Source organism: Taudactylus pleione, unplaced genomic scaffold (genome assembly GCF_031769625.1).
Source record: "Taudactylus pleione unplaced genomic scaffold, aTauple2 ptg001080l, whole genome shotgun sequence".
In the NCBI taxonomy this organism is placed as follows: Eukaryota; Metazoa; Chordata; class Amphibia; order Anura; family Myobatrachidae; genus Taudactylus; species Taudactylus pleione.
In genome coordinates, this window is record NW_028285481.1 from 1,131,107 (window position 1) to 1,157,881 (window position 26,775).

At 41.8% G+C, this 26,775-nt stretch overlaps 1 protein-coding gene across 1 annotated transcript in view; it reads right to left on the bottom strand.

Annotated features, from left to right (window-relative positions):
• The window catches only part of LOC148453850 (IgGFc-binding protein-like), a 141,041-nt gene that overhangs the window by 72,202 nt on the left and 42,064 nt on the right, over positions 1–26,775 (bottom strand). Inside the window, exons 12-18 of the mRNA XM_088461616.1 lie at positions 24,254–24,824; positions 21,860–22,458; positions 16,739–17,303; positions 15,902–16,482; positions 14,699–15,269; positions 12,382–12,581; positions 8,133–8,274 (exon numbers count right to left, since the gene is read on the bottom strand). Of these exons, the coding sequence (XP_088317742.1) occupies positions 8,133–8,274; positions 12,382–12,581; positions 14,699–15,269; positions 15,902–16,482; positions 16,739–17,303; positions 21,860–22,458; positions 24,254–24,824 (3,229 nt within the window). The remainder of the gene's footprint in view (positions 1–8,132; positions 8,275–12,381; positions 12,582–14,698; positions 15,270–15,901; positions 16,483–16,738; positions 17,304–21,859; positions 22,459–24,253; positions 24,825–26,775) is intronic.

Genomic DNA, 26,775 nt, shown 5'->3' on the forward strand with positions numbered 1-26,775 from the left:
AAAGGGCATTACAATATGTGGCATTATGTGTAAAGGTCATTACAATATGTGGCATTATGTGTAAGGGGCTTTACAATATGTGGCATTCTGTGTAAGGAGCATTACAATATGTGGCATTTGGTGTAAGGGCATTACAATGTGTGTCATTATGTGTAAAGGTCATTATAGTATCTGACATTATGTGTAAATAGCATTACAATATGTGGCATTACGTGTTGAGGGCATTACAATATGTGGCATTATGTGTAAGGGGCATTACAATATGTGGCATTATGTGTAAAGGGCATTACAGTATGTGACATTATGTGTAAAGGGCATTACAATATGTGGCATTATGTGTTAAGGGTATTACAATATGTGGCATTATGTGCAAAGGGCATTACAATATGTAGCATTATGTGAAAAGGGCATTACAATATGTGGCATTATGTGTAAAGGGCATTACAGTATGTGGCATTATGTGTAAAGGGCATTACAATATGTAGCATTATGTGTAAAGGGCATTACAATTTGTGGCATTATGTGTAAGGGGTATTACAATATGTGGCATTATGTGTAAAGGGCATTACAATATGTAGCATTATGTGAAAAGGGCATTACAATATGTGGCATTATGTGTAAAGGGCATTACAGTATGTGGCATTATGTGTAAGGGGAATTACAAAATGTAGCAGTATGTGTAAAGGGCATTACCCTATGTGACATCATGTGTAAAGGGCATTACAATATGTGGCATTATGTGTAAAGGGTATTACAAAATGTAGCAGTATGTGTAAAGGGCATTACAATATGTGGCAATATGTGTAAAGGGTATTACAAAATGTAGCAGTATGTGTAAAGGGCATTACCCTATGTGACATTATGTGTAAAGGGTATTGCAAAATGTAGCAGTATGTGTAAAGGGCATTACAATAAGTGGCATTATGTGTTAGGGGCATTACAATATGTAGCATTATGTGTTAGGGGCATTACAATATGTGGCATTATGTGTAAAGGGAATTACAATATGTGGCATAATGTGTAAGGGGAATTATAGTATGTGGCATTATGTGTAAGGGGCATTACAATATGTGGCATTATGTGTAAGGGGAATTATAGTATGTGGCATTATGTGTAAAGGGCACTAAATTATGTGGGAATATGTGTAAGGGGAATTATAGTATATGGCATTAAGTGTAAAGGGCATTAAAATATGTGGCATTATATGTAAGGGGCATTACAATATGTGGCACTATGTGTAAACGACATTACAATATGTGACATTATGTGTAAAGGGCATTACAATATGTGGCATTATGTGTAAGGGGAATTATAGTATGTGACATTATTTGTAAAGGGCATTAAAATATGTAGCATTATGTGTAAAGGATATTACAATATGAGGCATTATATGTAAGGGGCATTACAATATGTGGCATTATGTGTAAAGGACATTACAATATGTGACATTATGTGTAAAGGGCATTACAGTATGTGGCATTATGTGTAAGGGGAATTATAGTATGAGACATTATGTGTAAAGGCAATTAAAATATGTAGCAATATGTGTAAAGGACATTACAATATGAGGCATTATGTGTAAAGGACATTACAGTATGTGGCATTATGTGTAAAGGGCATTACAGTATGTGACATTATGTGTTTAGGACATTACAGTATGTGGCATTATGTGTTTAGGACATTACAGTATAAGACTTTATGTGTAAAGGGCATTAAAATATGTAGCATTATGTGTAAAGGGCATTACAATATGAGGCATTATGTGTAAAGGGCATTACAAAATGTGGCATTATGTGTAAAGGGCATTACAATATGTGGCATTATGTGTAAAGGGCATTACAATATGTGGCATTATGTGTAAGGGGCATTACAATATGTGGCATTATGTGAAAAGGGCATTACAATATGTGGCATTATGTGTAAAGGGCATTACAGTATGTGAAATTATTTGTAAAGGGCATTACAATATGTAGCATTATGTGTAAGGGCTTTCCAATATGTGCAATTATGTGAAAAGGGCATTACAATATGTGGCATTATGTGTAAAGGGCATTACAATATGTGGCATTATGTGAAAGGGGCATTCCAATATGTGCCAATTATGTGAAAAGGGCATTACAATATGTGACATTATGTGTAAGGGGCATTACAATATGTGGCAATATGTGTAAAGGTCATTATAGTATCTGACATTATGTGTAAATAGCATTACAATATGTGGCATTACGTGTTGAGGGCATTACAATATGTGGCATTATGTGTAAGGGGCATTACAATATGTGGCATTATGTGTAAGGGTCATTACAGTATGTGGCATTAGGTGAAAAGGGCATTAGCAGTATGTGGCATTATGTGTAAAGGGCATTACAATATGTGGCATTATGTGTAGAGGGCATTACAATATGTGGCATTATGTGTAAAGGGCATTACAATATGTGGCATTATGTGTAAAGGGCATTACAGTATGTGACATTATGTGTAAAGGGCATTACAGTATGTGGCATTGTGTGTAAGGGGCATTACAGTATGTGGCATTATGTGTAAAGGGCTATACAATATGTGGCATTATGTGTAGAGGGCATTACAATAGGTGGCATTATGTGTAAGGGGCATTATAATATGTGGCATTTTGTGTAAAGGGCATTACAATATGTGGCATTATGTGTAAGGGGCTTTACAATATGTGGCTTTCTGTGTAAGGAGCATTACAATATGTGGCATTTGGTGTAAGGGCATTACAATATGTGTCATTATGTGTAAAGGGCATTACAGTATGTGGCATTATGTGTAAAGGGCATTACAATATGTGGCATTACGTGAATAGGGCATTACAATATGTAGCATTAAGTGTAAGGGGTATTACAATATGTGGCATTATGTGTAAAGGGCATTACAATATGTGGCATTATGTGTAAAGGGCATTACAATATGTGCTATTATGTGTAAAGGGCATTACAATATGTGGCATTATGTGAATGGGGAATTATAGTATGTGGCATTATGTGTAAGGGGCATTACAATATGTGGTATTATCTGTAAATGGCATTACAATATGTGGCATTATGTGTAAGGGGCATTACGATATGTGGCATTATGTGTAAGGGGCATTACAATATGTAGCATTATGTGTAAAGGTCATTATAATATGTGGCATTATGTGTAAGGGGTATTACAATATGTGGCATTGCGTGTAAGGGGCATTATGATATGTGGCATTATGTGTAAGGGGCATTACAATATGTGGCATTATGTGTAAGGGGCATTACAATATGTGGCATTATGTGTAAGGGGCATTACAATATGTGGCATTATGTGTAAGGGGCATTACAGTATGTGGCATTATGTGTAAAGGGCATTAGCAGTATGTGGCATTATGTGAAAGGGCATTACAATATGTGGCATTATGTGTAGAGGGCATTACAATATGTGGCATTATGTGTAAAGGTCATTACAGTATGTGGCATTATGTTTATGGGGAATTATAGTATGTGACATTATGTGTAAAGGGAATTACAGTATGTGGCATTGTGTGTAAGTGGCATTACAGTATGTGGCATTATGTGTAAAGGGCTATACAATATGTGGCATTATGTGTAGAGGGCATTACAATAGGTGGCATTATGTGTAAGGGGCATTATAATATGTGGCATTTTGTGTAAAGGGCATTACAATATGTGGCATTATGTGTAAGGGGCTTTACAATATGTGGCATTCTGTGTAAGGAGCATTACAATATGTGGCATTTGGTGTAAGGGCATTACAATATGTGTCATTATGTGTAAAGGGCAATACAGTATGTGGCATTATGTGTAAAGGGCATTACAATATGTGGCATTATGTGTAAGGGGCATTACAATATGTGGTATTATCTGTAAAGGGCATTACAATATGTGGCATTATGTGTAAGGGGCATTACGATATGTGGCATTATGTGTAAGGGGCATTACAATATGTAGCATTATGTGTAAAGGTCATTATAATATGTGGCATTATGTGTAAGGGGTATTACAATATGTGGCATTGCGTGTAAGGGGCATTATGATATGTGGCATTATGTGTAAGGGGCATTACAATATGTGGCATTATGTGTAAGGGGCATTACAATATGTGGCATTATGTGTAAGGGGCATTACAATATGTGGCATTATGTGTAAGGGGCATTACAGTATGTGGCATTATGTGTAAAGGGCATTAGCAGTATGTGGCATTATGTGAAAGGGCATTACAATATGTGGCATTATGTGTAGAGGGCATTACAATATGTGGCATTATGTGTAAAGGTCATTACAGTATGTGGCATTATTTGTAAAGGGAATTACAATATGTGGCATTGTGTGTAAGGGGCTTTCCAATATGTGCCATTATGTGAAAAGGGCTTTACAATATGTGCCATTATGTGTAAGGGGCATTACAATATGTGGCATTATGTGTAAGGGGCATTCCAATATGTGCCATTATGTGAAAAGGGCATTACAATATGTGCCATTATGTGTAAAGGGCATTACAATATGTGGCATTATGTGTAAAGGTCATTATAGTATCTGACATTATGTGTAAATAGCATTACAATATGTGGCATTACGTCTTGAGGGCATTTCAATATGTGGCATTATGTGTAAGGGGCATTACAATATTTGGCATTATGTGTAAGGGTCATTACAGTATGTGGCATTATGTGTAAAGGGCATTAGCAGTATGTGACATTATGTGTAAAGGGCATTACAATATGTGGCATTATGTGTAGAGGGCATTACAATATGTGGCATTATGTGTAAAGGGCATTACAATATGTGGCATTATGTGTAAAGGGCATTACAGTATGTGACATTATGTGTAAAGGGCATTACAATATGTGCCATTGTGTGTAAGGGGCATTACAGTATGTGGCATTATGTGTAAATGGCATTACAATATGTGGCATTATGTGTAGAGGGCATTACAATATGTGGCATTATGTGTAAGGGGCATTATAATATGTGGCATTATGTGTAAAGGGCATTACCATATGTGGCATTATGTGTAAAGGGCATTACAATATGTGGCATTATGTGTAAGGGGCTTTACAATATGTGGTATTCTGTGTAAGGAGCATTACAATATGTGGCATTTGGTGTAAGGGGCATTACAATATGTGTCATTATGTGTAAAGGGCATTACAGTATGTGGCATTATGTGTAAAGGGCATTACAATATGTGGCATTACGTGAAGAGGGCATTACAATATGTAGCATTAAGTGTAAGGGGTATTACAATATGTGGCATTATGTGTTAAGGGCATTACAATATGTGGCATTATGTGTAAAGGGCATTACAATATGTGGCATTATGTGTAAGGGGAATTATAGTATGTGGCATTATGTGTAAGGGGCATTACAATATGTGGTATTATCTGTAAAGGGCATTACAATATGTGGCATTATGTGTAAGGGGCATTACGATATGTGGCATTATGTGTAAGGTGCATTACAATATGTGGCATTATGTGTAAAGGTCACTATAATATGTGGCATTATGTGTAAGGGGTATTACAATATGTGGCATTGCGTGTCAGGGGCATTATTATATGTGGCATTATGTGTAAGGGGCATTACAAAATGTGGCATTATGTGTAAGGGGCATTACAATATGTGGCATTATGTGTAAGGGGCATTACAGTATGTGGCATTATGTGTAAAGGGCATTAGCAGTATGAGGCATTATGTGAAAGGGCATTACAATATGTGGCATTATGTGTAGAGGGCATTACAATATGTGGCATTATGTGTAAAGGGCATTACAATGTGTGGCATTATGTGTAAAGGTCATTACAGTATGTGGCATTATGTGTAAAGGGAATTACAATATGTGGCATTGTGTGTAAGGGGCATTACAGTATGTGGCATTATGTGTAAAGGGCATTAGCAGTATGAGGCATTATGTGAAAGGGCATTACAATATGTGGCATTATGTGTAGAGGGCATTACAATATGTGGCATTATGTGTAAAGGGCATTACAATGTGTGGCATTATGTGTAAAGGTCATTACAGTATGTGGCATTATGTGTAAAGGGAATTACAATATGTGGCATTGTGTGTAAGGGGCATTACAGTATGTGGCTTTATGTGTAAAGGGCATTACAATATGTGGCATTATGTGTAAGGGGCATTATAATATGTGGCATTATGTGTAAAGGGCATTACAATATGTGGCATTATGTGTAAAGGGCATTACAATATGTGGCATTATGTGTAAGGGGCTTTACAATAGGTGGCATTATGTGTAAGGGGCATTACAATATGTGGCATTATGTGTAAGGGGCATTACAATATGTGGCATTATGTGTAAAGGGCATTACAGTATGTGGCATTATGTGTAAAGGGCATTACAATATGTTGCATTACGTGTAGAGGGCATTACAATATGTAGCATTAAGTGTAAGGGGTATTACAATATGTGGCATTATGTGTTAAGGGCATTACAATATGTGGCATTATGTGTAAAGGGCATTACAATATGTGCTATTATGTGTAAAGGGCATTACAATATGTGGCATTATGTGTAAGGGGAATTATAGTATGTGGCATTATGTGTAAGGGGCATTACAATATGTGGTATTATCTGTAAAGGGCATTACAATATGTGGCATTATGTGTAAGGGGCATTACGATATGTGGCATTATGTGTAAGGGGTATTACAATATGTGGCATTATGTGTAAAGGTCATTATAATATGTGGCATTATGTGTAAGGGGCATTACAATATGTGGCATTATGTGTAAGGGCCATTACAATATGTGCCATTATGTGTAAGGGGCATTACGGTATGTGGCATTATGTGTAAGGGGCATTACAATATGTGGCATTATGTTTACGGGGCATTACGGTATGTGGCATTATGTGTAATATGTTTGTTCTGTCGATATTGGTAATATTAATAAAATAATTTGTACATTTGATGGTTTTGTTTAAGAAACATGAACTAATATTCTTAATGGATGGATATTAAATTTATGTCAGAAAAGGCCATCTTATGATGGGCGAGGTGGGCGCCATATTCCTGTCTTGCCCTGGGTGAAAAAATCCTAGTTTTGCCGCTGTTCTGAGGACCCTGCTACATCGTTTGCATTGCATGGATTTGATTTGCCAAAATTCGGAGGAGCGTTTGAAGTGAGACCATTGATGAATGGGTTAAAGCATCAGTTTCTTCATGTCTCCAATCATATACATGTGTCTTCATACACCAATTCTTTCTGATCGCTCAAATATGGCGCAAGATGTGTGACACACCTTAGGCCTGATTCAGAGACGCACGCTAACCCAATGGTGAGTGGTTTGCGCGTGCCCAAGTGCAGAACGGGTCCTGTGATCTTGCTCGCAGACATGCTGTGGCTTTTGGGGGTCGTAGCGGGGGGGTGTCTGGCCACTGTTGCCAGGAACCGGGGAGGGATGAGGTCAGGGTCTATGCAGATTTCCTGGCCTCACAGCTGCCAGGACCCGGTCAGGCTGCTGTAAGCTACAGCTACTGCAGCCTGGTCAAAGGAGCAACCATCACCACCATCGGTGGTGATCCCAAATGGTCTGATGCTGATCCCAGGCTGCGACCTCAGTTGAAGTCCTGGGATCGTAGATACAGTTTCCTACAGACACCTCCTACTGTGTTTGCATTTGAGATGGACGGAATTGCGCAGCCGCTTGTGTGAGTCTCTGCAATTCCGTCCATCTCCGAGTCAGGCGTTTAGACTCTGCGCCATAGGGAGCATTTTCTGGACTTTCCTGAATTTAGCATCTTATTTGCATCACACAAAGTTGCTTCCAGTGTCCTAGGCACTTAGAATTAGTATTTTTGTTGCAGAGGAATATTGTATAAAGTCCGAGATTAAGCATAACGACGCGTGGCACAACGCACTGTGCGGCTCACTAATATCGTCCTCAGGTTTTTACCCTTTTACCCAAATTAGCATCTACAGTAAATCACACACGGAAGCTACATGAAATGCCAGCATCAGTATCCAGGGCGCCGCGCATCGCACCCTGTATCATTAGCGATGCGGATAAGATACATAATGTGTGATAAAGTCTGTGGCGCTGTTTGCGGATAGGTGTATGTGGACACATTAGTATTCCCATTATCGAGTTCATTTTCTGCACTCACCCTTGTTGACGCACATCCTGACGCCATCCAGAAGCTGGCATCTCTCGTCCTGGGCACAACTGGTGTTACGGCAGCTCACCCCATGGACAGGGCTACACGTGCACTCCTGGCTGCAGTCAGCACTCAGCACAGATTCATTAGACTGTAACAGATCAGCAAACTAACTCACAGCACTAATACATCAATAGTAACATGTACGTATATTATGTGATCACAGATTATATAACAGTAATGAGAAATCTATCTAATATCTATCTATCTACATATCTATCTATACATCTATTTATCTACATATTTATCTATCTATCTATCTATCTATCTATCTATCTACATATCTATCTATACATCTATTTATCTACATATCTATCTATCTAATATAAATCTATCTAATATAAATCTACATATCTATCTATCTACAATATCTATCTACAGTATATATCTTATATTTATCTCATATCTATCTATCTATCTCCTATCTATCTATCTATCTATCTATCTATCTACAATATCTATCTACAGTATATATCTTATATTTATCTCATATCTATCTATCTATCTATCTATCTCATATCTTTCTATCTCATATCTATCTATCTATCTATCTATCTATCTATCTATCTATCTATCTATCTATCTATCTATCTATCCAGTTAAAGGGTCACATGATATCAGTGGCACAACTATAAATTTTGCTCCCCCATGCCAAAAAAGTTTCAGGCATCCCCCCCCCAAAGATCAAACACACCCAAACATGACGTTTAAGGCGTGTGGTTACATGATACAGCAACGTGCCTTACACATTACGACACTGTAAGTAATGCTACTTATAACACAGTGTGCCACACCGGAATGCCCCTAACAACACATTATGCCACACCGGAATGCCCCTTACAACACATTATGCCACACAGCAGTGCCCCATACACATGCCACACAATAATGCCACGTATAACACATAATGACATACAGTAAAGCCCTTATAACAAATTTATGTAATGCTGTAATGCCCCTATTTCACATTATGCCACACTGTAATGCCACATACAACACATTATGCCACACAGTAATGCCACATACAACACATTATGCCACACAGTAATGCCCCTTACACATTATGCCACACAGTAATGCCCCTAATAGCACATTGTGCACACAGTAATGCCAAAAACACATTATGCCAAACAGTAATGCCCATTACATCCCATTCTGACAGATCTACTTCACCAACCCTCCTCTCTGCTCCTGCCAGTCTGTCACCTCAGCTAAAGACAGGTTGCACAGTTTTTATGTCCGTGTAGAACCAGATTATTGGGAACATAGTTTAGAACCTGTAAACTGTGTGTATCAAGTTAGTGCCCTTTATACAGTGCCCCCTGTAGTTGTGCTCCAAAATGCAATGCCCCCTACACTAGTGCCACTTATTCAATGCCCAGTGTAATAGTGCCCCTTATGCAATGTTGCACCTAGTTGATCCCAATAGTGAGCCCCCTGTAGTTGCCCCCAGTAGTGAGCCCCCTGTAGTTGCTCCCCCCCGCGCGCACACAAACACACACAAAAAATTCCCAAGAAAACCATTTACCTTTATCCCCGCTTCAGTGCTGCTGCCATCCATACCCCAGCGTCCACTCCTGTGGGACCCGGAAGACGGAGGGAGCTCCATCCTCCAGCTGCCGCCGGGGGTTTGAATAGGGTTTGGACTAGACTATACAGCGCTGATGGATCTATGACGTCACACCCACGTGACCCGGCCTGAAAGGGTGGGGCGGGGATGCTAATGGGGGACCAAAAGTGTCCCCTCACGGGTTCGCTGCACTCACCACGCTTTGGGCACGGTGGCTCGCTGCGCTCGCCGCAAATATTTATTCCCCCTCTATGCCCTAGTGGATGGTAACGCAGGAGTGGTACAGCCTCCTGCAGCGTTCACGTGGTGGATACATCACAGAGGTCCTTTAGCCACATAGGAAATAGTAGCAACAGTTTGAATAGGAACCGGGCGCCCGCTGGTAACACACTCAGCGGGCGCCCGGCAGATGGAGGGTGCAGGGGGTGCGACCGCACCCCCTGCACTCTCCGTAGTTACGGGAGTTCCGCCACTGAGTGGCGTAACTACTGCCCCCGTCGCCCCCAAGCTACCCAGTGCCTCCAAGCCACCGCAGGGGCTGCGGGGGCAGTAGTTATGCCACTGCATGATATGTTACTGGTGGAAGAGACAAGAGCTAGAGTTTAGGGGCAGATGAAAGGATTACTGGACAAAGGAGCTGGAAGGCACCAAGATGAGGATTAGGCCATTGTGGAAACTGATCAGAGGGGTTGGGTTGGAGAGCAGGTGTGAGTTATTGAATTCAGAGGCTACATAACCCGTCTGGGGGACGGAAGACCATGCATGTTGGCGGAATGTTCAGGTTAGATGTGAATGGCGCATGTGTGAAGGTGTGAGCAGGTGGTGTATGTTGTGATCGCATATGTGGGGAGCTAGAGGAAGAGCCATGTCCATAGGTAGTATACATCTACAACATGTATACTCAGTATGTCAGTAATGGAGCCCAGCACTGTAATGGCTTATCCCTGACAGAAAAAGAGTCCAAAGCAAGAAGATCCCTTGGAGACTCGGGCCTCCGAACCCATCACTTTGTTCTCATGCTGCTGTCAAGATGCTCTACATGCATTGGTTGTAAAGAACAATAGCGAGCTGTAAAGAAGAGCTCCCTATTGTCCACTGCTATAGTATTAATAGTTAGATTATTATTTTATTATTATTTAGTAACAGTTACTTATAGAGCTCCATCGTGTTGGGCTGTGATTCAGAATAGACACCAGAAGAACAGAAAAAATGAAGGAATGACTCCCAGTGTCCCACCGGTTACACCAGGCCAGTGGTTCTCAAACTCGGTCCTCAGGACCACACACAGGTCACTTTTTCCAGGTCATACATGTGTATTCATTACTCACTGACACATTTCCAGGGTCACCCAGCAGGTGCACAGGTGTATTCATTACTCACTGACACATTTCCCAGGCCACCCAGCAGGTGCACAGGTGTATTCATTACTCACTGACACATTTCCCAGGTCACCCAGCAGGTGCACAGGTGTATTCATTACTCACTGACACATTTCCCAGGTCACCCAGCAGGTGCACAGGTGTAGTCATTACTCACTGACACATTTCCCAGGTCACCCAGCAGGTGCACAGGTGTATTCATTACTCACTGACACATTTCCCAGGTCACCCAGCAGGTGCACAGGTGTAGTCATTACTCACTGACACATTTCCCAGGTCACCCAGCAGGTGCACAGGTGTATTCCTTACTTACTGACAGGGCCAGATTGAGGGCTACATGGGCCTGGAGCTGAAAATGATCAAGGGCCTATTATGAAAAGCAGAAAGGTGTGACCATTGCTGTGTGGGTGTGGCCAGTGCCATGTGGGTGTGACCATTGCTGTGTGGGTGTGGCCAGTGCAATGTGGGCATGTACGCCCCTATTCTCTCAGCCCCAATGTCTCCCTAAATATGTAAAACAAAAAATCCTTCATTTTGTGTGGTAAGTAGAAATACAATTTTACTACTTATGATTTATGGCAGATGGCCAGTCAACATGCTGTCATAACTATGGGCCTATTTTTATGTGGAGGCCTGGAGCTGTAGCTCCATCCGCCCCAGTATTAATCTGGCCCTGCTCACTGACACATTTCCCAGGCCACCCAGCAGGTGCACAGGTGTATTCATTACTCACTGACACATTTTAAAAGTTATACAGGTGGAGTAATTATTTCAGTTATGATTCTGTGAGGAGACATGGAAAACCTGCACTGTTTGGGGTCCTGAGGACCAAGTTTGAGAACCTGTGCCCTATACCATGGAATAATGGATCATATTTTATTAAGCATCACCTATTAAAGTATCTGTTACACTAGTTACTTATTTATCGTCAGCTGCTGGTAAGTACTCTAATTTAACTGCGTCCCAATCTTCCATACGATGAGTTAGAACATTGAATAACCCTCACTACAGGCAAAGTAACATAAACTCACAGGGCGTACAAATACTCTCAATATTATAGTGTGACAAAATAAGACACAATAAATTACTCATGATCCCATTAACAATGAAACATCTAATGGGAAAACAAATAAAATAACCTTAAATAAGTAAAAAATTCACTTCATGATTGTAATCTTGAGCTAAGAAATTATCAGATCCATCTTTAGGTATAATATAGACATGACAAGTGGATGTACTATTTCCTTACCCGGAAATACCTCCCGTTGTGGTTGCATCCACAGTTATCCATTGTTACACACTGGTCGCCATCGAATATATAACCAGCGTCACACTCACAGCCTTCAAAACATCTGTTGGTGCAAGAGCTCGGTGCAAAGAGACCGTTACAGGTGAAGTCGCAGGTGCGGGTACATAGCGCATAATGGCTGTGGGCCTGGCACGTAAGTGCTGCAAGGAAATATAAAGAGAGTATTCAGATGGTTGTTTTGTGTAATAAGATATAGAAGGGGTGCAGACCGGCGTCCTTTTTATGTGCCAGCCAGCGGTAAAGAATTTGTGTATTTACTGTTACTACCAATAATTCACCATAATGTGAGTGTTATCTACCATAGTCCCCATAACAGCATCTACTCAAATGTATACGTTTCAATTTAATGCAATGATATTCAAAAATACACTACAATCCTGATTCTGATTTTGTGGGAGGCCACGGAAGCCGGATTCACTAATTAATGCTAATGCAGGGATCCATGTGGCTTAATCAGGAAGCCCCACCGACCACTGTTTTTCTGTCCACACATGTAAACATCATGACTTGCGTCTATATCTGGGCATGTGCACCTAGTCTGCTACTAGATATAATTATCAATGTGTGGTAGCACCCGCCCTAGTGTATATCAGGTGCAAAAATATATTATCTTACGCCCCAGAAGTAAACATCTGCATCATTATGTCCTCTTTGAATTCTGTCGATGTGGAGATGTATCAATTTTTTCAAATAAATTGCGGTACACCTCCCATCTACCCATCAGATCGCCATCTCCATTATAGAGCTGTCCAGATGTTACACAGACTGATAGGTTTATGTACCAGGGTTCCAAATGCACATGTGTGGCCATCAATCAGCGCACATGCTCAACATGCAAGGAATGGAGGGGGATCCTTCAGATCCCTCTCCAGAGAATTTTTGCAATAAGAAACTCTTAGGCTCCTGCAGCCAGTGCCGTCTAGTGAAGGGGGGGTACAAGCTATGGAAAGATATGCTTCTCAGAGCTTGCTGCATTAGGGCACATGGCAATCACATAGGACTGCTCTGCCACGGGACTGCAGCCGAAATCTCTGATACTGTATCTACTGCAGATCATTTTAATAAATATGAGGACCTATATCTATTGTGTTTTTTTGTGAAGATTTACAGCATTTTAATGTTTGATACATATTGCACTATGGGCCTGATTCAGACCCGCTCGCTAGATGCGGCCGCTCGCTCCCAGCATATGGAAATTCAGCTAAGTGACGTCAAGGCAGCCGCTTGCACGGCAAGGCATAAGCACGCCCACTATATCTTGGCGAGTGATCACTTTGTGTTTACAAATGCCCACCAGCCTGTCTTTAGCTTCCCACTAGCGTACGTCATCTCCAGGAAGTATACACAACCATCGGTACATCGGGTACCATCGGATATGACTGCAGCACTTGTGGTTGACTGTACCCTACCACAAGCACTGCGAGCACTGAGTATATCATTCAACCAGGTGACGTGTACTATGACGCTGCCTGTTAATTATGCACGCCCCAGAAACGGTGTCCGCAACTCCACTCCCCCGTTACTACTGCCCTGCCATGTTACCACCCACAAATAGCCTCTCCTGTCACTCATTCCACTGGGCTGCCTTTGCAGGGCGAGCGAGCACATTCTGATCACTTGTACTAGTTTGCGCATGCGCACTGTGAACTACACGCATGCGCACATTAGCGAACATCGTCTGCAACGAGCGGCCGCTTGCTAGCGAGCAGGTCTGAATCAGGTCCTATTGAAGAACATCCCGTCATCATAACTCACTTACGTCTCTTCAGTCCTATGTGTAGAAGTAAAGTTGCCTAAGGCCCTGCATTGCCTATTTTATCAGTATGAGTGTATTCACGCAGATATGCTCCGCAATTAGGCACATGCTCATACCTGCCTCAGCAGCATTGTGTATGAGTGCAGATTGTATACATGGGTGACGTGTCACAGTGATGTCCGTGTGTTCCCTCTTGTGAATTGTGCAATCTCAGTGTCGAGCATTTCACATGAGCTGATGAGATTTTTAGTCAGTCCTTTTGAATGGATCAAAACCAAATAATGTCACGCTACACTGTTTTGAAATGTTGACCACGACCCTCCACTGTATATTAATTGATCAGTCCCACATTTGGCCATAACACTCTCTGTTAGAAATATGTTGCATACAGAGGAACAAGTCTGCTGAAAGTCTATGTTAGTCATGGTTAAGGTCAAGCATTAGAATGTTTTTATAATTTCAATTTTCAAAAATAATAACTTTAAATGAAAAAAATCTTACGGCAGCTGGTAATCTCTCTCCAGGATCCAATCTTGGCTCCTTTCTCCTGGCATAATGCCGTATAGGCTTGTAAGCTGGCACACAGAGCGTCCTGCTCATCAGGTCCAGCACAAACATCAAACACACAGCTCTTGGCGTATTGCTCTGGGGGCACCAAGGCATGGCAGTCCTTGAATGGACCCCGAGGATCTGTTATCAATCCACATTTGGTAGGTGAATTAGCCACGGTGAATTCAGCTTGGTCACAGGTTGGACACTCATCTCCGGTACATCCCCGGCAGTCCGAAACACCTCCAGTTACTGCCCAGGAGCCACCAAACACCGCCGGATCAGTGACAACGGTGCCATTTGGAAGACGGAAGTCATCTGTCCTGTCCTTATTGTAATTTCCACATAGTCCTTCAGTGATGCCAGAGTATGAGCTGGGTACCCAGACTGAGACATAGTACTTCTGGTCATACATCACCTTAAAGCCATCCTTGGTCTTAATAATAACATTATTTCCTTCTTTGTTTACCCAGAATTGGCGATTTTGGGTCTGGCAGGGAAGATTATATCTTTCTTCGTTCAACTGAGATTGAAAAAAAAAAAAAAAACTCTTATAGATCTCCAATACAAAAATAATAGCCACTGACAGTTACAGATAGTAATGCGAAATTCAACCCAATATTATTTATAATTCTTGAAATAATACATGTCAATGCCGCCAATATGGCACAGACCCTGTGCACCCATGAGCCTCACACATACAGTGCACGATCAATGTCTGATAGAGGTTTCTACTTTCCTAATCAAACCTTGATTTCATTTTTCATAATAACGATTTCTACATCCACCCACAATGTACTTATCATTTCATATATCAATATTTCTACATTTTACAGAAGAGCATCATCTAAAATACAGTTATTGTATATGCATATGTATACTGTGACTAGGACCACTAGGCACAGCGCCAATGGTACATAGGAGTATGTAGATTAGTGGCCGTGAGAAAAGGCTGAACAAAAAACAAAATATATTAAATATTTACCAATTTAAGTAGATGACTCTTGTGATATTTTGCAATGTATGTTCATTTAATTAGATGAAACAAGCTAAGAAAAAGTATAATAAGTAATTTACATAAAAAATAGGTATTAATTATTCTACATTTACCAATGTGTTGTTATAGGTAAATATAAACACATGTCAACAACTCACCACAATGCTCCAGGTTCTCTCTCTCCCCAAGTGTATGACGTGGTCTCCAATGGTGACTGTGACTGATTTGGTGACAGCCACATTTCCATATGGTTCATTTTCTACCGTCACCAGGAAATTTACCCCATCTGTCTTAACCCTAACAAGGGTATAGGAGCAGGTGCCCTGTAGGTCATAGTACAAATTATCAAAGGAGATGTAGTGGGGGTCGCCCCATGCTACACATTGCCCAAACTCTTTGGCATGGCAACCCAGGACCCCATCCACCACAGTGCATTCTTCGTTTGCTCCACAATTGCTGGCCTGGCAGGTGATATTGCCATTCTGCCCGCAGGTACATTTCCTCTGGCACAGGGTGTCGGTGTAGAACTCCTGCCCCATCTTATAATATGTATTGTCCAGAACACAGCCACATTCTGGGACGGGCACACAGTCCTGATCACTGAGGATGAAGCCATTATCACAGTAGCACCCTTCAGTATGGGATTTAACACAGGTTGGTGGAGTTGTGAGACCAAAACAGGTAGCCGGGCATCCATCGCCAAGGAGTTCATAATGGCTATTACTGGGGCAGGTCTTTTCTGTGGACACAAAATAAGAGCTTTAATGAATCTTAGAGTTTTACAGAACAATAACTAACACATTTTAATAATTGACTAGTGACCACATCTGTTCCCCCATTTTACATGTCAACTTTGACCTGAAGAGCTTTTGGTTGATTACAAGATGACTGCATTAAGTACACAAAATATTTTTTTGTACACTACCACCATTGAGAAGCTACTGCAACTTTGCAAAGTTCATTCTCTTAATTACTTAAAATATAAAGAATATTACCACAGAACAATGGCATCCTCCATTCTTTGATCATGGAACCATTTCTTTGGCATTCGGAAACATAGGATTCAATGCTGGCACAGACAACAGATTGGTGACCCTTGAACGCACAGGCATCAAATACACAGTTGTCATAGTATGGAGTTGGGTCGATGGAAGCATAACATTGGCTGAATGGACCATCAGGTTTGGTGAGAAGTCCACAATACTGGTCATTTTTGTAGATTTCCTTTTCTTTCTCATTACACTTTTCACAGTCTGAGCATTTATCCATGCACCCCTCTACTTCTCCCACCTTCCAGTGCTCTCCAAATTCTTCTGGAGTTTTGGCAGTTGCTCCTTCTCCTATGGTGAAGTCATCAGAGAGGTCTCCATTATTGTTGCCACACAAACCATTGACGGCCCCTTTGTACGTACTTGGCAATACCACTCGTACGTAGTTCCATCCATCATAACTCACTGATAAACCAAAATCTGACTCGATAATCACATTGACTCCTGAGTGGTAAACTCTGATCCGTGTTGGCTCATGATAAAACGGTAAACTTGTCATTACACCACCAACCTGATAGGGAGAAATGTATATTAATATAGGGAACATTGTGAGTGTCCATTTGTGTTTGTCAAATGCTATAGTGGCAGAAACAGCATTTACACTATTACAGTTACTGTATCTAATAGGTACAGCATTTACACTATTACAGTTATCTAATAGGTACAGCATTTACACTATTACAGTTATTGTATCTAATAGGTACAGCATTTACACTAATACAGTTACTGTATCTAATAGGTACAGCATTTACACTATTACAGTTATCTAATAGGTACAGCATTTACACTATTACAGTTATCTAATAGGTACAGCATTTACACTGTTACAGTTATCTAATAGGTACAGCATTTACACTATTACAGTTATCTAATAGGTACAGCATTTACACTGTTACAGTTATCTAATAGGTACAGCATTTACACTGTTACAGTTATCTAATAGGTACAGCATTTACACTATTAAAGTTGCAGGTACAGCATTTTTATATTTTATATATAAGCAAAGGGGTGAAGGAAAGTGCAGTAGATTTGATAGTAAGACTTAAGAAATGATTAAATACTTGTATATATACACACAGTTGTATGAACAATAATTTTAACAGTAAAGAGTTGCCTGTTTATTCAAGGTCGTTACCAGTGACCTTGAGATGTCTCCCGGCTATGGCACTCTTCATGGATGGATCCAAGCCTCTCGCTCTTGTTTGAGCTGCTGCATAGGCAAGTCATTGGATGACAAAATGTTTAGAGAGGGACTATGGAATTGGGCATGTGCATTGGGCCAAATGGGAGAGGGACTTGGGGCTCGATTCAGACCTGCTCGCTTAATGCGTTCTTTTGCACCCAGTGTATGCAAATCTGGCACACACCCAGAAAGGCAGGCGATCACACGGCAAGGCATAAGCACACCCACTATGTCTTGGCGTGCGATCACCTTGTGTATGCAGACGCCCACCAGCCTGTCTTAAGACAGACACTTGCGCACGTCATTTCATGGATGTGTATGCCACCATCGGTACATCGAGTACTATCGGAAGCAAACGCAGCACTTGTGGTTGACTATACCCTACCGCAAGCACTACGAGCACTTCAGTGTGAAATACAACCAGGTGACGTGTACTATGACGCTGCCTGTTAATTATGCACGCCTCTGATATGGCGTTAAGATGCCCAGGCCTGCGTTCGCACCTAAACTCCACCGTTTCTAGTGGTCTGCCCCTGTCACCACCCACAAACGGCCTCACCTGTCACTCATTGTACTGGGCAATCTTTGCCCGGCAAGCGTACGCTTCCCGATCACTGGCACTGGTTCGCGCACGAGCATTGCAATGCATACGCATGCGCAGAATGCAAAAATCGTCTGGCTGCGTGCAAACACTTCCTAACGAGCGGGTCTAAATCAGGCTGCGTGCAAACACTTCCTAACGAGCAGGTCTAAATCAGGCTGCGTGCAAACACTTCCTAATGAGCGGGTCTAAATCAGGCTGCGTGCAAACACTTCCTAACGAGCGGGTCTAAATCAGGCTGCGTGCAAACACTTCCTAACGAGCGGGTCTAAATCAGGCTGCGTGCAAACACTTCCTAACGAACGGGTCTAAATCAGGCCCTTGGTTCCATCTAGAAGTCCAAGCCTGGAACAGTAACTATGTAAATCTAAAAATAGGACAAAGAAACAAAGTGTATTTTCCAAGTTCATATAGAGGATTATGTTACCGGTTCTAAGATGTACTGTAGGGGTGAATTTTGTGTCTACACTGCCAAATTTAAAACGGCAATCAGTTATAGGGCAATATCAGCCATACAACGGATTGCCACTTTAAATTTAATGGCAAACTCATCAAAATCACAGTTTCCCTTATCTCAGAAACTATTTCATTACCCAGATAGAGCTGACCATGGCATGCAAAAACAGCGTCTTGCCATATATATATATATATATATATATATATATATATATATATATATATACAGTCAGGTGCATAAATATTGGGACATTGACAGAATTTTCATATTTTGGCCTCTATTCACCACCACAATGGCTTTGAAATGAAACAAACAAGATGTGCTTTACCTGCAGACTTTCAGATTTAATTTGAGGGTAATTACATCCAAATCAGGTGAACGGTGTAGGAATTACAACGGTTTCTATATGTGCCTCCCACTTTTTAAGGGGCCAAAAGTAATGGGACAAACTAAACAATCCTAAATCTAACTTTCACTTTTTAATACTTTGTTGCAAATCCTTTGCAGGCAATTACAGCCTGAAGTCTGGAACACATAGATATCCCCAGACACTGGGTTTCATCCCTGGTGATGCTCTGCCAGGCCTCTACTGCAAATGTCTTCAGTTCCTGCTTGTTCTTGGGCATTTTCCCTTCAGTTTTGTCTTCATCAAGTGAAATACATGCTCAATCGGATTCAGGTCAGGGGATTGACTTGGCCATTGCATAACATTCCACTTTTTAGCCTTAAAAAACTCTTTGGTTGCTTTTGCAGTATGCCTCGGGTCATTGTCCATCTGCACTGTGAAGCGCCGTCCAATGAGTTCTGAAGCATTTGACTGAATATGAGCATATAATATTGCCCGAAACACTAAAGAATTCATTCTGCTGCTTTTGTCAGCAGTCACATCATCAATAAATACAAGGGAACCAGTTCCATTGGCAGCCATACATGCCCACACCATGACACTACCACCACCATGCTTCACTGATGAGGTGGTATGTTTTGGATCATGAGCAGTTCCTTTCCTTCTCCATACTCTTCTCTTCCCACCACTCTGGTACAAGTTTATCTTTGTCTCATCTGTCCATAGGATGTTGTTTCAGAACTGTAATGGCTTTTTTAGATGTTGTTTGGCAAACTCTAATCTGGTCTTCCTGTTTTTGAGGCTCACCAATGGTTTACATCTTGTGGTGAACCCTCTATATTCACTCTTGTGAAGTCTTCTCTTGATTGTTGACTTTGACACATATACACCTACCTCCTGGAGAGTGTTCTTGATTTGGCCAACTGTTGTGAAGGGGTTTTTCTTCACCAGGGAAATAATTTTGTCATCCACCACAGTTGTTTTCCATGGTCTTCCGGGTCTTTTGGCGTTGCTGAGCTCTCGGGTGCGTTCTTTCTTTTTAAGAATGTTCCAAACAGTTGAGTTGGCCACACCTAATGTTTTTGCTATCTCTCTGATGGGTTTGTTTTGATTTTTCAGCCTAATAATGGCTTGCTTCACTAATAGTGACAGCTCTGGATCTCATATTGAGAGTCGATAGCAACTGATTCCAAATGCAAATGTCACACCTAGAATCAACTCCAGACCTTTTACCTGCTTAATTGATAATGAAATAATGAGGGAATAGCCCACACCTGTCCATGAAATAGCTTTTGAGTTGATAGTCCCATTACTTTTGGCCCCTTAAAAAGTGTGCGGCACATATAGAAACCGTTGTAATTCCTACACCGTTCACCTGATTTGGATGTAATTACCCTCAAATTAAATCTGAAAGTCTGCAGTTAAAGCACATCTTGTTTGCTTTATTTCAAAGCCATTGTGGTGGTGAATAGAGGCCAAAATATGAAAATTCTGTCAGTCCCAATATTTATGCACCTGACTATATATATATATTTTTTTTTTTTGTTTGTTTGTTTGTTTGTTTGTTTCATTAAATCATTGCACCTCATTTGTTGTAGATTTATCCAAAAATATATATATTTTTTTTTATTTTTTTTTGTTTCATTAAATCATTGCACCTCATTTGTTGTAGATTTATCCAAAAATATATATTTCAAAGGCTAAAAAAACATTTTATCAATTTATTACATTAAATGTTTCTTACTTTCTCTGAATCTTTACTTTACATTATTAATGGTTTCACTCTCTTTAATCTAACTGTGCACTAAGGAAAATAAGGGGACATGAGTGTTTTTTTTTTCCAAGTATCATCGTTAATTATGTTTTGACTACTGAAGCATCTAACTGGCTTCTTGGTTCATGTTTTGTCCCTACTATACAGTAGTTCTAAGAAGAGAAAACTGTTCCTCACACAGGGCACAAGGTAGCGCTACTGTTTCCAATAAGTTGCTGTTATATTCTTGGCATGTTGGAGAGAAAACTTTTTGTGGTGCCAGGTATGGAAAACCTCCCTTATGTCCATATGCTACATCTGTCATTATTATATTATACAGTGTTTGAGGGTGGTATTCATGAAAGCTTGGAGAGAGATAAAATTGTGAGAGATAAAGTACCACCCAATCAGCTCCTAACTGTCACATTACAGGATGTGTTTGAAAAACGATAGGAGCTAATTGATTGGTACTTTATGTCTCACAATTTTATCTCTCTCTAAGGTTCACGAATACCTTAGAGAGAGATATCAGACCTTCATGACAGATAATTTGAAGAAGATTCCCAAAGCAACCAATCAGCTTCTTACTCTTATTCTATATACTGTGCTATATAAATGATAGCTAGAAGCTGATTGGTTGAAATGGAAGGTTCTCCATGTTATCTCTCTTAAGGGTACGATACAAATGTCACATCATAACTAGGTAATTTCAAGAGTATCTCTGTACCTTGATCTGCTGGGGGAAGTCTCTGCTCATGGTGATGGTTTTGTTGTACACTTCCAATGTCACCTCTTTGGTGAAGGATATGGCCTTGTTTCCCCGCTGGTCGTTCTGTACGATGACTGTGAAGGGCGTCAGAGATGAATCATCTGATACCACTTTCACCAGCTGGTAGATGCAGGCGCCCATATATGGAAACCACTTATTGTCAAACGTCTTGTAATGAGGATCACCAGAGGCTATGCAGGTGGTGTACTCGGTAGGATAGCAGCCACGGATCCCATTGGCCACCATGCACTTCTCACTGGCTTTGCATTTGACTTGTTGACAAACCACAATTCCCATCTGTGGGTCACATTTGCAGAGCATAGCACACTTCTCGTTGTAAAATGAGTGGCCAGGCTCATAATACCGTCCGTTGTATTGACAGCCGCAGTTTGTGATGGGAACACACGTGTCACCACTGAGGACCATGTTGTCATTGCATTCACACGTCTCTACGCAGGGCTTTGTGCATTTTGTTGGGGCGTCTCTGTTGGAGCAATAGGCTGGACAGGCATTGCCACAGGCGTTATAGTGACTGTTCTTATCCTCACACATCATGGCTGAAATAAATACAAAGAATAAATATAATTTATTACATTTGTCTAGAAGACTATAGACCCCTTACTGGTGTGTGCAAACAGTTGATACTATTAATGTAACACAAGGAAACTACTGTCTCCTACACTCATCGTGTTCACTTGTGGTTAGCTCATCCCATAGATATAATCAGCCCCCTACTTAGCACATAGAAAGGTTCCTCCCAGGAACACCGTTTTACCAAAAGTCATAAATCGATTGCACATGTGCAGTGTGAGTGCTGGCTGCAGGTAACAGGGAGCATCAGTAGGGATTCCCCATGCAGATTAGGCAGACCTGCTTCTGAGTCTGACGCAATTTCGACATTCACACAAAAAGTCGCACAGTGCATATGCCCAATGGTTTGTGCGCACAGAGTCACCAGAGCGACGCACGGCCTCAGCAGTATATAGGAAATGCATTCCTGGGCGCTGGTGGTTATTCAGATGTAAGGAGATGGCGTAATGGTTAGTATTACTGCCTCACAGCACTGAGGTCCTGGGTTCCATTCTCACTATGGCCCTAAATGTGTGGAGTTTGTATGTTCTCCTTGTGCTTGCGTGGGTTTCCTCCGGGTGCTCCGGTTTCCTCCCACACTCCAAAAATATACTGTTAAGGTTAATTGGCTCCCAACAAAAATTACCCCTAGTGTGTATATGTGTGTGAGCATGTGGTAGGGAAAATTGGGGTCTATTTACTAAACCTTGGATGCAGATAAGGTGAACGTGATAAAGTCCCAACCAATCAGCTCATAACTGTCATTTTCAAATGTAGCCTGTGACATTGCAGTTAGGAGCTGATTGCTTGGGACTTGATTTCTATTCACTTTATCTCCATCCAAGGCTTAGTAATTAGACCTCATAGATTGTAAACTCCACTTGGTCAGGGATTGATGTGATTCGACAAATATTCTCTGTACAGCACTGCGGAATATGTGTAAAGGCAAAGAAAGCGGACGTCCCAGCCCATGCACATTAATAAGCACTTGTACGCCAGGGGAAGGGCTCCTACTAGCATTAGAATAAAGTTGTAGGCGTGACTTTCGCAAAAGACGCTAAAGGATCGCAGCAGCATGCGGCTCATAATTAGCCCCCATTATATATATATATATGTTAATGTCTGTCAAATTGCTAAATTAATGTAAAAAGAGACCTGGAGCCTTTTACATGACCAATCTGTTACTATGTTGTAACCGTGCTGTGGCCCTGATTCAGAGCTGGGCACTCTGACAGAGCGCTCGCTCTGAATCAGGGCGCCTTTTTTTTTCTAGGGAGCGGCCTCCTGGCCTCTCGCATTGCTGTAGGTTGCCGCCCACAGCTAATGCAAGCGGCCAGGATGATGCTCGCGATGGTCAAGACCATCGCGACCATCGGGCTTGCTACGAGACCCTTGTGGTAGGGTCTCGTGGCCGCAAGCCCCAGAGAGCTTTCGGCTCTAACAGAGCCGAAAGCTCTCCCACTGACATCACTTGTGATGTCAGTGGGGCCGGCCCCAACCGGTAGATGTTCCCATGGGAACGCCTCAGTCTGGGCAGCCACCCCACCCGGCCCACCCTCCAAAGGGGGTGTACTGTCACTCAACATCGACAGCACTCCCCCTTTGGTGTGAGACCCGGAGCGACGGATTGGCTATCCGGGTCTCGCGCATGCGCACGATGGAGCCGGCTCCGTCGTGCGCATGCGCTCTGGGCCACCATCGACCCGCTTGCGAGCGCTCAGCGCTTGCGACCGGGTCTGAGTCAAACCCTGTGTGTAGAGGAAATAAAAGCAATGGACTCACGACAGTCGGAAGGAGTCCTCCAGTCATAAAGCTTAACTCCTTCATTTAGGCAGGTGCTTGCATAGGTCTCCAGTGCTTGGCAAAGGATGAGATGAGCCCCATCACTAATACAGACATCAAAGAGACAGGAGTCAAAGAACTTCTTGGGACTGACTTTTCCAATACATTCCCTAAACGGGCCATCTTCTTTCAAGATGATGCCACAGTTGTTGTCACCCCTATACTGGAGCTTCTTGTTTTCATCACAGGTCAAACAATCTCCCGAGCAAACGTCAAAACAGAATGGATCTTGGTCGTCCACTTTCCATGATGCTGCCCAGTCATCGATAGAGCTCATTTGAGATCCATTAGGCGCTGTCTGATCATCACTTGGATCTTGGTTAAAATTGCCACAGAGACCAGCGATTGAGTTATAATAGCTGCTGGACACGGTTACGGTACTGGACCAATTCCAATCAAATGTGGCTACTAAACCATCTTGAGCCTCCACAGTGGCCGTCAGACCACTCCGACTCACTTTCAGCTTCCCAGCGGCAAGGCTGACTGGCAGATTTGTTAACTCTCCATTGACCTGTGCAAATACATAGAAGCAAACACAGTTTTTACCACAATAATTTCCAGCTTCAGAAAAAACGGGTTGGGTACAGTTCTTAGACAGTCAAAATGTCGACAGGTACAAAAATTAGACAACCAAAATGGTCAACATGAACTTAATGTAGACAGTCAAATATTAGACAGTAAGAATAATTTAGATATTGACATAATATAGACAGGTTGATATGTCGACAGGGACAAATTGTCAACAGTCAAAATATCAACAATTAATATGTAGACAAATCAAAAGGTCGACAACCAAAATGTAGATACAGTTAAAAAGTTGACAGCCAAAATGTCGACATAGCTAAAACCAGTACAGTGAGCCGATCATGTCAGACTGATTGCAATTAGCACCTCAGACGATAGTACCCTGGTAATTCTAATTGTAATGAAGCTTACAGTCTGTGTGTAATTAGCATATGACAGTCTGTATGGTATGGGCATACTGTGCCAGTTACACTGATTACATTAATTGCTGTAGCCACTAAACTCCATGATGGCAGTGCTGATATTAGGGCATGCTAAAACTGTGGCAGGGCATGCTGGCATGTGTAGTTCCACAGCAGCATACATTAAGTGCCGCTGCCATAATTGCCACGGCCGCAAAAAGCCCTTCACAATAGCGCTAAATAACTGACAAGAACAGTAGCGCTAATCCCAAGATTAGTTGGGCTAAATAAAGCATTGTACACCTTCGTATATGTGTCGGCAGGTATGTGCGATGATCTACTGTATATTAGTTTACTGGTTTTAGCTAGGGGTGTGCACCGGCCACTTTTCGTGTTTTGTGTTTTGGTTTTGGATCTGGATCTTTCTTCGTGTTTTGGATCTGGATTGGTTTTGCCAAAACCACCCTTCCGTGTTTTGGGTTCTGGGTTTTGTGTTTTGGATCTGTATTTTTTTGAAAAAAAGCATAAAAACAGCTAAAATCACAGAATTTGTAGGTTTTTCTGCTCCTATGCTATTATTAACCTCAATAACCTTAATTTCCACTCATTTCCAGTCTATTCTGAACACCTCACACCTCACAATAGTGTTTTTATGTCCAAAAGGTTGCACCGAGGTAGCTGGATGACTATGCTAAGCGACACGAGTGGGCGGCACAAACACGTGACCCATCTAGGAGTGACACTGCAGTGGCAGGCAGGATGGCAGTTAGAAAAACTAGGCCCCAAACTGTACATAATGCAAAGAAAAAAAGAGGTGCAAGATGGAATTGTCCTTGGGCCCTCCCACCCACCCTTATGTTGTATAAACAGGACATGCACACTTTAACAAATCAATCATTTCAGCGCCAGGGTCTGCCACACAACTGTGGCTGAAATGATTGGTTCGTTTGGGCCCCCACAAAACAAGCTGGCAATTAATGTGTCCCTGCACAAACTGGCTCTACGGAGGCAAGATGTCATCCTCATCCTCCTCATCCACCGATTCCTCACCCTCTTCAGTGTGTACATCCTCATCCTCACAAAGTATTAACTCGTCCCCACTTGAATCCACCACCACAGGTCCCTCTGTACCTTCTGGAGGCTGGTCTCCCTGGAAGAGCTGATAATTCATTTTGATGAACATCATCTTCTCCACATTCTGTGGAAGCAACCTCCTACGCCTTTCGCTGACAAGGTTCCCGGCTGCACTAAACACTCTTTCGGAGTACACACTGGAGGGGGGGCAACTCAGGTAAAATAGAGCCAGTTTGTACAGGGGCCTCCAAATTGCCTCTTTTTCCTGCCAGTACAGGTATGGACTGTCTGACATGCCTACTTGGATGCTGTCACCGATGTAATCCTCCACCATTCTGTCAATGGTGACAGTATCATATGCAGTGACAGTAGACATGTCAGAAATTGTTGCCAGGTCCTTCAGTCCGGACCAGATGTCCAAACTTGGTCCTGCCTGCCCTGCATCACCGCCAGCGGGTTGCT